This window comes from Martes martes (genome assembly GCF_963455335.1).
Source record: "Martes martes genome assembly, chromosome: 8".
NCBI classification, from domain to species: domain Eukaryota; kingdom Metazoa; phylum Chordata; class Mammalia; order Carnivora; family Mustelidae; genus Martes; species Martes martes.
Genome location: NC_137895.1, coordinates 110,239,305 through 110,252,522, shown reverse-complemented (window position 1 = coordinate 110,252,522; position 13,218 = coordinate 110,239,305). Strand labels below are relative to the sequence as shown.

The 13,218-nt window shown below is 41.0% G+C and overlaps 1 protein-coding gene across 1 annotated transcript in view; it reads left to right on the top strand.

Annotated features, from left to right (window-relative positions):
• Positions 1-13,218, top strand: part of CCNY (cyclin Y) — a 238,172-nt gene that overhangs the window by 143,674 nt on the left and 81,280 nt on the right. The window contains exon 2 of the mRNA XM_080810070.1: positions 5,169-5,243. Coding sequence (XP_080666196.1) covers positions 5,169-5,243 — 75 coding nt within the window. The remainder of the gene's footprint in view (positions 1-5,168; positions 5,244-13,218) is intronic.

Here is a 13,218-nt window from a genome sequence, read left to right as displayed (position 1 = left end):
TTAAGTTTTTTCATTTTAAGCTCACTATTCTCTATCTCGTAGCATTTGGTAAGATACTCTGTTCTTCATTATTCACTGGCTGGTCCTCTATTCTGATGGGATCAGATATTTCATCTTGTTTCACTGACTAAATTGTAAGTTCCTGTAGGACAAACTGCATCTCATCTTTCTCTGTGCCCCTTCCAGAGATTGTCCAAGTGCTGACCTCACCTGTTGCAGAGCTGTTGGCCCCTATGTGGTGTCACTAGCCAGCTCCTCTCTGTGGGTCTTTTCTTGGGGATGGCAATATTGCAGTGGAGTTTTATTCTTTCAGTAAGGATGGTGTTGTTGTCACTAAAATTATACTTAATGACACCCAGCCTAGTGAGTATTTAATTTTCTAAGTTATCACTTCTCCTCGATAAGTTGGCACGTCAGGTACTTCAAGAGCTCGATGGGGCTGTGTGTGCTCCGGGAAGGCGGGTGGGTCTGAGGGCAAAGCTAGGGCTTGTGAGTTTCTAAGAGCGGGGTAGGGGAGGGTGAGGAGTGTTTGTCATGGTGGAGAATTGGAGGAGGATTATGGGAACAATTAGTGTTTATGACTTTAAAATAGGTAGTATACTGTCAGAACTGACTTCACAATGGTTAGCATTCCTTAGCAGTGAGGTTTATTTCATCTGTAATCTCTGATGTTAACCTTGTTATTTCATGACTTTCTTCCTTTAATTCTTGCCACTCAGAAACATCACTGAGAGGCGCCTGGGTGGCTCATTCAGTAAAGCTTCTGACTCTTGACTTCGGCTCAAGTTACGATCTCAGTGTTGTGAGATGAAGCCCTTGTGGGCCTCTGCTTTCCAACAGGGAGTCTGCTTGAGATTCTTTCTCTCCTTCACCCTCTGCCCCTCCCCTTGTTCAAGAGCGCGCGCTCTCTCTCTCTCTCTCTCTCTCAAAATAAATAAATAAATCTTTTAAAAGGAAAAAAAAAAGAAAGAAACATCACTGAGCTGAACTGAAATCATTACACTCTTCCATATGTGTTCCAACTCGTTCACATCTGGGATATCATTTTTCCTGACTTTCTACGGTGTGGGGATTTTTTTCTTTATGGCTAAAGTAGCAGTTTTGTCATGCTTGACTTCAGAGTGTAAGTTTGAGTGATATGGCAGGTTTATTTTGCTTGGCTTGTGAGAATGCTGCCTTTTCTCATTTTTTGTTCCCTGAAAAGTTGGTATTCCCTTGCCAAAGCACATACTGTAATTGCCATATTTCTCCTCAAGATCTGGGGCTCCTCTATGTAGGAAACACCTGGCAGTTCCTTGTACCTTTGTATTCTGCTATTGTGCATATATAAATCAGCGCTAGGTAGACTGGGTGCTGCGGTTGGCCCACCTTTACATGAACAGTTAAGAGAAGTGGGGCTTTCAGACTTGCCCTATGCAAAGTTAGCCCATTGACCTACACTTGGCAAGAGTTTTATTACTTTCCACTCTGTAGTTATGGAATATGGATCTGGTTTAGGATTGCAGAAAATGCAAACCCGCATGTTGTTAGATGCTTTTTTCTGAGTAATGCCCTGGCAACTCATGAAAGTGTTGAGCTCTAATGTGTTAATGTCTGGGCATGCTTGCCGATAAAAATTAGTCTGTTTTCCTCAGCAGTGTTACATGTACTCTTTAGTCTAGAAGCAGAGATAGCCTCGATTTTTCTTTGTATAAACTTCCTGGTTATCTCCTTCAGGATCTAGATCCCAAACTTTAAATTCCATGGAGAACTTAAGAAAGATTATGTGAACCCAGCTTTAGGGGCTTCTGGATTTTTCCTCTGTGTCGGCTTTTGCCTCCTTTCTCTTTTGAGCTCCAGTCCTTCTAGGGCAGTCAGGATCTGAGGTAAGGTCTGGGCCTAGTAGGGGTAATGGGAAAAACTTTGGAGTCTAGATTTCAGATGGAGACCAGAATTCTGGTTCATGTTCTGTTATCACGCAGCTAGACTCTTAACCTCTGCACAGGAGAACAAGTGGTTGTCTTCCCCCGTCGCCCTGCTCTGCTTAGACTAGGAAGTGTGCAGTGTACTAACAGGGTGGCTGTGGGCAGGACAGAGGCTCCTCCACGTGGGGGTCCCTCGTCCCTCACAGCACATTGTCTTTTATCACGAGTTCCTGCAGCATGTGGCCGGTGCTGGTGGGGCGACTCAGCTTGGTGGCTTTGCGCGAGTCTCCCCAGACTTGTGGGAAGGGGAATGCGACAGCCACAGCCCAGATTGCCAAGGGTATCTCCTGGGAAAATCCGTGTGTGCTAGAGAAATAATGTCCAGCCACCTAGAGGGTAACGAAGTCTTACATCATTTATCACAAGTTGTTTTAAAACATTAATGTTTGAAATTATGAAAGTTAAACAGATGAAAATATGCTCGATGCAGGAAACTTAGAAACCATGGAAAAGAAAGAGTGTCTCCCTTGCATTATTCAAAGGTAACCAAATATTAGTGTATATTCTTTTAATATGTATATTATGCCTGTGCATATTCCCCCCCTACCCAAATGATAACCATGCTGCTTTCTTCACCTAATGACATACGGTACTACTATTTCCATGTGAATAAAATATTCTTCACAGTTTTAAAATTATGAAGTATTTTTATTGAAGTATAGTTGACATGCAATGTTAGACTTGTTTCAGGTGGAAACATAGTGATTCGACAATTCCTTACATGAGGCCGTGCTCACCGTGAGTACTGTGGTTCGCTTAAGTGTTTTATGGTGGCATAGCATTCTCCCATCTAGGCACACTATTTACCATAACAAATGCCCTATTATTGGCAGCCTTCTCTCAGAATCTGTGAATGTCTCCATTCTTAGCCATTTCTAGGGTTTGTGACCATTATAGTATAGAATCTTTATCTCTAGGAATTGTCCTCCAGGACATTTCTTAAAAATAAAGCAGCAGGATCTCAATTCCCTAAGAAGTGGCGGTCTTGTGTTATTTTGGCTCCACTGTTGGCTTGAAACAGAAAAACTACACTTTTTGTTTGTGGTGTTTTACAAACCCCTAGTGATCTTTTTAATGATAAAGTGAGTCTACATAGGGTGGCCTGCCTGTGTATTTTTCAAATGTCTAGATTAAAATCTGTCACTAGACAGTCTTCTGCCCACCCCAGCCCTGCAAAGAAATCCCTCAAAACTGGTCTGGTGGATGAGTTCGAAATAGATGCAGTGCTGACACTGTCCAAGGCTAGGGCATTGAGTTTCTGTTACTCTGCCATCAGCATGGGACACTGCAGCACCTTGTTTTTCAGTCAGTACTTCTATGGGGACTGTAGTTAAGATTTTGGAAGTTAACAGCATCCATCATGGTTGGGATTACATATATGCCCTCAGTTTTCATATGCTGGAGTTCTCAAAAAAATAATTGAGTAACATATTTGTTATTTGACCTTTTTAAAAAATTTTATTTATTAATTTTTTATAAAGATTTTATTTATTTGAAAGAGAGAGAGAGAGGAAGAGAGCATGAGCAGGGGGAGAGGCAGAGGAGAAAGCAGACTCCCCCCTAAGCAGGGAGCCCAATGTGGGACTCTATCCCTGGGATCATGACCTGAGCCAAAGGCAGCTTCTTCACCAACTGAGCCAACCAAGCGCCTCTGACTTTTTCATAACAAAATCCTACTTGAGCAGGAAACCCTGTAATAAAGACTCATTTTCACCAGATTTCTGGCCAAATTTTATCTAGTTCAAATTGAAGCAAGTGTGAAAAATAGTCTTTTTTGGCTTTCTCCTTCCATAGCCTTTAGCTGTGAAACCGCTACACTATAGATATGATTTTAATAGTTGTCACAGAAGAAGGACCAGATAATTGAAATAGCATTTAAGATTCAGGAATGCATTGTTTAAATCAGGCACCCAGGGTGAGGTCAGGAGCTATAGTCCAGTAAGCCGTTGGCTGATGTAAGGAAGATTGCTTTTACTTCAAAGGTTTGCTGAGGTGAGTCTCTGTGGATAAGTGGTTAGGTGTTGCTTCCCATGTGTATATGAACATCCTTTTTTCTTTTATTTTTGACTTAATTAACTATAAAAGCTAAGGATAGATACCATCTATTTTTATTGGCCTTGAGTAGGTTTCTTTGCAAATTTATTGAAATAATTGAACTCAAAATAGTCTTTGTTCTGATGTTGGAACCTGATTTGAAGACCATTCTGACTTTCTAGTAATTTTGGTTTTCTCTTCCCTCCCCTAACCTAAATCTTTTGTTTTGCTTAACTATTTTTTCCCTTCCCTTGAAATCATTTTTTTTTTAAGCTGGAAAAACTTCTATGATGAGATTCTAAATTGTTTATACTTTACTGACAAGCCTCTAGCTCTTGGAGATGGTTTGGAGGCAGGGATTACAAAACCAAATGCCCATGGGGTGGGAAGGTCTGAGAGTGAGGAGCAGTACCTGATGAGTGTCATGGAGGCGAGAGGGTTGACCGCTGGCGACTGGGATCTTAGGTCTCACCTGGAGCGGCTAGCAGCTGCTGCATTCAGCCCATTGTGACCATTGGGATGGGAACCCAGTGTTGCCCAGTGATCTATTTTTCAAGAGAAGCTGGAAATAGATTTTTGTCTCTGTGGTATATGTTTGAAATATAAAAATCATTATGTGTTTGTCTGTGGCTCAAACAAAACATATCCATGGCCCCAGATTATGCCCACCGTTGGCCAATCTGTGGCCTTTGCTCTGAAGGATAAGTTTTGCCTTTTTAGAAAATAACAGTTTTAAATCAAGCAGTTTGTGAATGCTGATTTGGCTGAGATACTCTATTTTAATCACCTTTAACAAGGAAATACTGCTTAAATAGTGGTAGATTTTAGGTAAGTCGGTTGTAGCACCTAATTCCCTTTAATTGAGTCTTGTAGCTCTGTCTTGCTATTTTGTAGTATCTTGGGTGCAGAGCAGAATTTTAAAAAGAAAATGGAATTTGAGGCCACCAGATCTTCCACCAAGTGTCTAATTTTTATGGGTGACTTTCTCAAGTTTCTAAATAGCAGTGTTTCTCAATTGAACCTAGAAGAATGTATTAACATAATAACTTAGGTTTTTGCCAGAATCCTTGAATGTATTATCAGTTTAGGGTTAAAAAACCTGAAAATTAATCTTGACTCCCCTGAGTTATCAGATGGATATTTATGTGTTTTCTTTTTCTTTCTTTAAAGATTTGAACATGGAATTCAATCCTTCAGACCATCCTCGGGCCAGCACAATATTCCTCAGTAAATCTCAGACGGACGGTAGGTTACTAATTTATTTGTGTTCTTAAAACAAAACAAAAGGCTCATGTTGGTAACCTAAGTCTTGACTTTCCACTAGTTGTGGTTCTTAAGGTAAAAGTAGAATCCCCTTTAGTAGCCCCTCAAGTGTATTGTTTGGTGGTGTTCTCTGGGGGTTTCTTCCTTTTGTACGTGGTAAGTAATGTTTTTATTTTTATTTTTATTTATTTTTTATTTTTTAAAAGATTTTATTCATTTATTTGACAAACAGAGATCACAGGTAGGCAGAGAGGCAGGCAGAGAGAGAGGAAGGGAAGCAGGCTCCCTGCTGAGCAGAGAGCCCGATGTGGGGCTCGATCCCAGGATCCTGGGATCATGACCTGAGCCGAAGGCAGAGGCTTTAACCCACTGAGCCACCCAGGCGCCCGTGTAAGTTATGTTTTTAGAACTAACTTCCTTCCTTCCTTCCTTCCTCCCTCCCTCTCCCTCCCTCCCCCCACCTCTTTCTTTCAGATTTTATTTATTTATTTGAGAGAGAGTGTGAGCACAAGGAAGGGAGCAACAGGCTTCCCTCCCACCCCTGCAAGCTGAGCAGGGAGCTGGATGTGGGTTTCGATCCCAGGACCCTGGGATCATGACCTGATCTGAAAGCCAACGCTTAATGGACTGAGCCACCCAGATGCCCCTAGAATTTTCTTTCTTGAAGCAGTTACACTCATTTTGCTCGTCAGCTGGATTATTTCTGTATGTATTCTATACTACCAGTTTTTACAGCAGTCAGACATTTTCTCTTAAGAATTGATACTTGCATAAATCTCTAAAGATCAGAAGTGTTTGTTTTTTGGGACAGTTTGTAAAAGAAAGCAAATACAATCCTTAAATAAAACAAAATAAAATCCCTGTTAAGTCTCTTGTGCCATTTGAGAGCTGAATTAAACCTGTACACTAAGGGTAAATGTTTTCTTTTTGCCAAACTTCTACTACCCAGCTTATTCTGCAGTCTTTGTGTTTGTCCCAGGAGTGTGTGGAACTTCTGTTAAATGTTTTTCTCTCTTTTCAGCCCCTAGCTTATCTCACTGTTCCCTGGCCCTTGCTACAAAGGACAGATAAAAGTTATACAGTATAGCGAACATGAATCTTCTCAGTTGGTTTCCTGTAAAACGGTAGCCAGAGAAATTTGTTAAATGACCATGAAGTGACCAGGATATTATATTACAGTGCTGGAGTCCTGTGTAATTCAATCCCTGACAGTTCTGGCAAATCACTAAGCTCTCCTTTAGAGAAGATCCTAAATTGACTAGAAAATCAAACATTTATAAGACAGACTTCATTTATAAGAACTGATAACTTTCCAGTGACAGTTTTGACATGTTAAAGTGATATTGATGATCACTACTTAAGCAGCCACTGACTTGATCTGAAAGAATCTGGTGCATTTATAAAACAGTCAGTCAGTGTTTCCAAGCATAAAAATAAATCATTCTAGGCATCAAATACTTGTAAAATAAGTTTTAAATATGTCAGGTAAAAACAAAACAGAATATGTTTTTCTTGACCTGGTAAAGTGGGAAGTCACTGGGAGGGTTAGGATATTGTAAGGGAAGGGCAGTGATAGAAGGCAGGAGGGTTTGGAACGAGGAGAATCTAAAACAATTAAATTTTGCACTTAATAGATTGGCATACTTTCAGGTTTGGTTCCTGTTTCCTGTGACTTCAGGGTATAGACCAATATCATTCAGGAAATTTTCTTTTTTTTTTTTTTTTAAAGATTTTTATTTATTTGGCAGAGAGCGAGATCACAAGTAAGCAGAGCAGCAGGCAGAGGGGAGGGGGGAAGCAGGCTCCCTGCTGAGCAGAGAGCCCTATGTGAGGCACGATCCCAAGACCCTGAGATCATGACCTGAGCCGGAGGCAGAGGCTTAACCCACTGAGCCACCCAGGCGCCCCTCATTCAGGAAATTTTCTAACTGGAATCAAATGGAATTACAGAAGGGTCTCTAAGTAGATGACATGTACCTTGATTGTCTTGGTAAAATGAAACTCAGCCATTTTCTGACCTAACAGAAGGATTGCTCCACAAATGAGTTAGGGAAGTGTATCTTTCCCCTTTACCTTTACTACAAATTTTATTTCCTGCTTCCTCTTCTGGAACATCAGGATATTGATTCTTCTGACCCTTCTGTTTAATCCTTCAATTTCTCCCCAAATGCTGGATCTTTCCTTTCAACATGTAAACCTTTTTGAGTTACACAAGAAATACAAGAAAAGGAAAGATAATCAATAGCCTCTCCCTGAGGTTTTCTTCTCTACTCTGTTCAGTGGAAGTTTCTATACCACCTCAACTTCTCTTTCCATTCAGTTGTCCCCTAGCATCTTCCCACCACCACCTTTCTCTGGAGCAAGAGGGACATCTTTGCTTCTCTTGGTTCTTGACCTCCCTTGTGGCATTTGCTGCCACTGACTGTTCCTTGCTCCTTAAAACTCCTCTTCTGGCTTTTTATATTCAAACAGGCCAATTTGTTGAAAGCAAGTACCTCTAATGAACAATTGCTATATAAATAATTTAAAAAGTGGGTTTTAAAAAAAGGTAAATTTGGTAACTTTACTAAGTGAATTCTTTGGTGAATTGATTATCAGTCAGGGAAATATTTAGGGAATTGGTCCTGGGAAACCCTCCCTTTTTTAAAGGTCCTGGGAAACCCTCAGGCATCTTTGATCAAGTTCTCCATTCATCCCCGTAATGTTGGTATTTTATAGGGTTCTGTGCTTTATCCTCTTATCTTCTGGGTTTGCACACAGTTCACAGTTTCTCACAATGTCCGTTTCAGCGATGATATCTAGCCAGGTTTTTCTCTGCAGTGTTCAGATCCCTTATATCCATCTGCCTGCTGGACATCTTGATATCTTCCTCTAACTCGGTATGTCCCAGTCAGAACTTAGTAACTACAGGTAGTGCCCTGTGTTTCCTACTCTACCCAGGTCCCCAGAGCAGGGGAAGCTTGACTTTTCCTGGACTCATCCCTTGTCCCAAGTCTCCTGTGCCAGCAGTAGTGCTGGAGCTCACTCACACCGACTCACAGCAGCTGATGGTGCACGTTTCTGCCCAGTTCCAAGTTCAGTGACACCACTTTGGGAGTTTGAGAACAGCCACGAAGGGAATTTTACCCTGTGGAAATTGACAAATGCTACAAATCAGGGGTTTTTTTTTGTTTTGTTTTGTTTTTTTCTTTTCTTTTCTTTTTAAAGGACAGCTGTGGAGCACTTCCCGGCACATCACTACAGCCAGGTGATCAAAGGTGTGCTAGTTTCTGCCTCAAACTGTTCCCTGAATCCGACTGCTCTTTACCATTTCCATTGCTGCCGCCTTAGCTGAGACTCCTGTTTTCCCTGTTGGATTACTGCAGCAGCCTGTGGACCCACCTGTGACCGTATCCCTTTCCAGTCCTATGGCGCTGCTGTTGCTAGGTGAAAAGACTTTCTGTAAATCAGATCTGACTATGTCACTTGCTTGCTTCAACTTTTTTAATGGCTCTCCAGTTGCCTTAGAATTAAATTTCAGCTGCCAGTTGGAAATATCATATGATTTCTTTTCCGAAAACTATGAACTCCTTCGAACATTTTTATGTGATAGTAGACAAGGCCCTCGTGATCCATTGTCTGCCTGCCTTCTCAGCCCACTTTCTTCTTTTGCATCTCCGTGCGTCCGCGGTATGGAATCCCTTGCGGTTCCCCTGTGTGCCACGTGGCCTCCTGTGCCTTTGCACTGACCCGCATTTCCCCTTCTGTCTCCCACACAGCTTATTCCTCCAGTCTCTAAGCCTTATTTCAGCTATCACCTCTCCTCATCCCTCAGGCTGGGTTAACTGGGCCTTTGGTGGGTTTCCACTCTATCTACGAACGCTTTCTTCATGGTCTGAACCATATTGTGGTATTTAGAACTATTTTCTTGTCTGTGTTGACAACTAGCTCCTAGAGAGCAAGTGGTCATGGATCTCAGTATCTCCTGTGCCATGCTCTGCCTGGTACCGAGGATATTTAACTTAGGTGATTGAAAGAAGGGAAAAAATGACAAAGCCACGAGACATTTTTGATTTGCTTGTGATCATTCTTTGCTTGCACAGACTTATATTTTCATTATAAGACCATATGTCTAAGAGCCTTAGAGCAGTCCAAAATTGTGGGTCCCACCCACACCAATTTGTTTTATTTTATTTTATTTTATTTCAATTTTTGGAAGAAATGTTGTAATCTCAGATTATAAGGCACACAGCACCCTTTAGATTCCTTTCTTTTGAATTTGGTGATCTCCCCTCTCTTCTTCAGGGTGATGGACTCCTTCAGTAGTTTGCACTAGGTTTGTGGGTAGGAGGCTGTTGGTGGGGTGATGGCAGTTCTTTCTGAGGGCAGCTCCTGCCTGGGGCCACAGCCAGGTGCTCTTCGGCCTTTGCCCCTCTCCACTCTGCAGACCCGTCATCCTCTTTCCTTCTCCAGCACTGGATGGTCTGATGAACACACACTATCTGCCATGCTCCCCATGGGTCAACTGTTCATTATTCTGCTCTAGCTGATACCTGTATTAAGTCATTAGGAGTTAAATTAGAACCTACTAAGTTCCTTTTCCCTCTGATATCAGAGATTTAGGATGTCCTTGGATCCTTTTTCTCAGTGTTCAGAAGGAGACTGGAAACTTTACCATAACAGAATGATAATAGAGTGCTTGCCTAATTAGATCTGTGCCAGCTGGCCGAAGTTAGGGATATTCTGTCCAAAGCCAGACTGACTGCTCTCTCAGTCTCTTCTTCACACAAGTGGGATGTCATTGCAGAATCTTTGTATGAGAGCCACTCAACAAAGAAGCGACCAAAGGTTCCTTTCAGGACTGGGTGGGGTTGCCAGGTGAGAGAGAAATTAGTTTGCTTAGCCTGCCTTGGCTTTTCATGCTATCATTTTGGCTTGTGGAGAAGAGTTATAGTTCCTAGTGGTTTTTTCCTTTTCTATACTATTTTAATTCATTGTTTTCAAAGACATGAGAGCCTACTCTTAAGTACTAGGAGAAAGCAGCCAAACCACATCTTTTTTAACTAGTATGGTTTTTAGACATTCTTTATCTTAAAAAAGAGTATGGACAAAAATAAAAACTTAAGTGTCTGTGTTTGTGTGTGTGTATATGTGTAATCTCTGTGTTCAAGAATTTCTTGAAATAATTAAAGGAATGAAAACCAATGTCTCTTGAGTGACTTAAAGCCAAAACAGAAGTGTTGAAATTCAGAAATAAAAATATGATCCCTGGTTTTCTTTGCACATTCTTTCAGAAATACTGAAATTGAAAAAAAATGTTTTGTGGCCTTCCTTTGTTCAGGGTCATGTTTTTGTTCCTGGGCCGTGTTGAACTTCTCTATCACGAGGGGACCAACCTTTTTGTACTCTTTTTATCTGGCATTTAGAAGCAGCTGACCCCTGTGCCCTGCCAGGAATCTCTTCCATCTGAGCATTCCCATGACCTTTCTGTCATCCCCTTTCCTACATGTCCCAGCTCTCTTTATCACCTTTGTATGCACTGTGCTCTGTCGTGCCCTTTTCTCCACGTCCCTATCACTCTGTGCGTCTCCCTTACAGTCTATCAGGTTCCATAGAGAATATTTTTGCTGTTAGATATGGAAGAATCCATAGAACCCCAAAGCTCTTACACCAGTGGTTTTCATTCTTTTTTTCCTTTACTTACATACCATGGAAAATAATTTCGAAAACTCTGAACTCCTTCGAACATTTTTATGTTGACTATAAAAATTTTTCATTTATCAAAGGATGTAGTTTTTGATGTATTTTAAATATGGACATTTAGAAATGCAACTATCCATCTTTAAAAAATGTTTCAAATAATATCTCAATATCTTACTGATTTAGTAATCCACCATGAATCATTTAAAAATGTATGAACAACTCGTTTTTAACTGTTGGAAATTTCATATGATTTCTTTTTCACCTTGAACCTGTATTTCCATGTCATTTTCTCTATAGAATTTTATCCTAATGTAATATATTTCTAAGTCATTTGTCACACCATCATACTTCCATTTTATGAAAATATGGATCTAAGTTTAATTTAATTTTTATTTCTTACAATTACAAATCTCTAAATGTTAAAAGTAAATTCTGGATTGATAAATCATTATTATTATCATTAACCCTCAGTTGATCAAAACAACACAAACATATTAAGATTTTAATGGATAATTAGTCAACAGAGAAGTGGAGTAATTTTTAGAAAACATTTCTTACTGAGATGCTTCTATGGCTGAATATTACATGTTACTGGAATGAGGTGCTAGTCAACATCAAATTCCTTGTTTTTATAGATGTAAATGCTGAGGAACTTTGTTCATATAGCTACCTACATGGGAATAGGAGGTTTATTATAGTAATATCACTAAATTCTATTTCATCTGATTCATACGTCAAAAAATCTCCAAGGGATTTATCATCCAAAACCATTCCCTAGTGATGAGCTACAAATCAGTCTTGTTCTACTTCTGCTTTGTTGACAGAAAGGAATTGGAATCCTTTGATTTGCAAAAGAGCTTCTCACCCGGAGAGCAGCTTCTCACTTCTATAGTTTCTGGGAAGTATACCAAAAAGACTTTACCAGACATACAAATGACTTTTAATTATATCTGCTGTTAAAGAACAGCATTTCCATTTGGTGGCACCGGATTTAACCTGGTGCATTCAGGAGCCTTGGGAAAATAAATCTGTGATTCATTTCAGAATACCTTGCCTGATTCGTTTCACCCCGTTGCATTCTGTATACCCCTCGAAAGGAGGAGTGATCTTCACTTTATGGTTTTAATTTATTGCATGCCTTTCTCACACTTACATCTCTATGCATGGAACTCTAATATATGTGGAATGAAAGATTCCCCAGCTGTCCTTTTCCCTCTGAACTATTGCTTTTTAGCTTCTCTTTTGATTTAAATATATTTTTATCAAAATGTTGTATGTCCTTCATGTGACCTTGATGGCAAAGCTAGGCATCATTGTTAAGCCAGTCAGTCAAGTCAGACTCACTTTCTACCAGAAGTGGTCTGACTTCATTTCTTTTCAGTTCATGTCATGTGTCAGTACACATGCGCGTGACCACCTTCACTCTATATGATCACGACAGATGGCCAGCCAGGTAGGACGAAGTATGTGCCTTGCCAGCTGTCTGCTGTACCTTTATGCTCATCCCTGTGCTCCCCTGGTCTCTCCCTCAGAGCCTGTCTTTTTGACGGAGTCTAAGCACTGAGGAGGCATGGTGCTAGGAGAAACTGTCAGCCCTGTGTGATATCTGTAGAGTGAGAGCCAGATGTCCTCACTGTGCCCCTAGTAGAAATGGCCACAGGACCAGGGCAGATTCCAGGCTGTGCTGCAGGTTATGGAACTTGGAATAAAGGCAGCAGCCTCACCCCCGGGGTCTTTTTTTGTCCCTCTGGTGCCCTGGGAGAGGTCTTTCATGTCAGGCTCGTGCATGTCCAGGGGTGGGTTGGCATGCCTTTTTCTGAGAAGTGGGAGAAAGGTAACTGTGAAGAAAAAGGGCGGGGCGTGGAGCCCCTGCCTCATACCTCAGCCATGTTCAAGAGTTCTTTGAAACCTACTTTCAAGACTGCTGCTCTAATCCAGCCCTGAATTATCTGTTGACAAGATCATTTTGAGGGAAAGAATGATGAGAACTAGGATTGCCTTACCTTATCTTCTCCTTCTGGTCTGAGGGAGTAGATGCCCAAGAAACTTCAGAAGTCCAGAGTAGTGGAAGGTGAGTTCATAAGTAGGCTGACTGATTATCTTTAGCCTGTGGTGAACCCCTTCTTGCAGGGAATCATTCTTTGGTCTCTAGTTTGGTAGTCAGGGCTCTGGGACTGACCTGAGGCTCTTGAGTGCCATTAGTTGGCTTTATAGTTATGTGATCTCCTGGGTCATAATTTCCTATAAATGGACAGTGATCATAACTGTCATATTA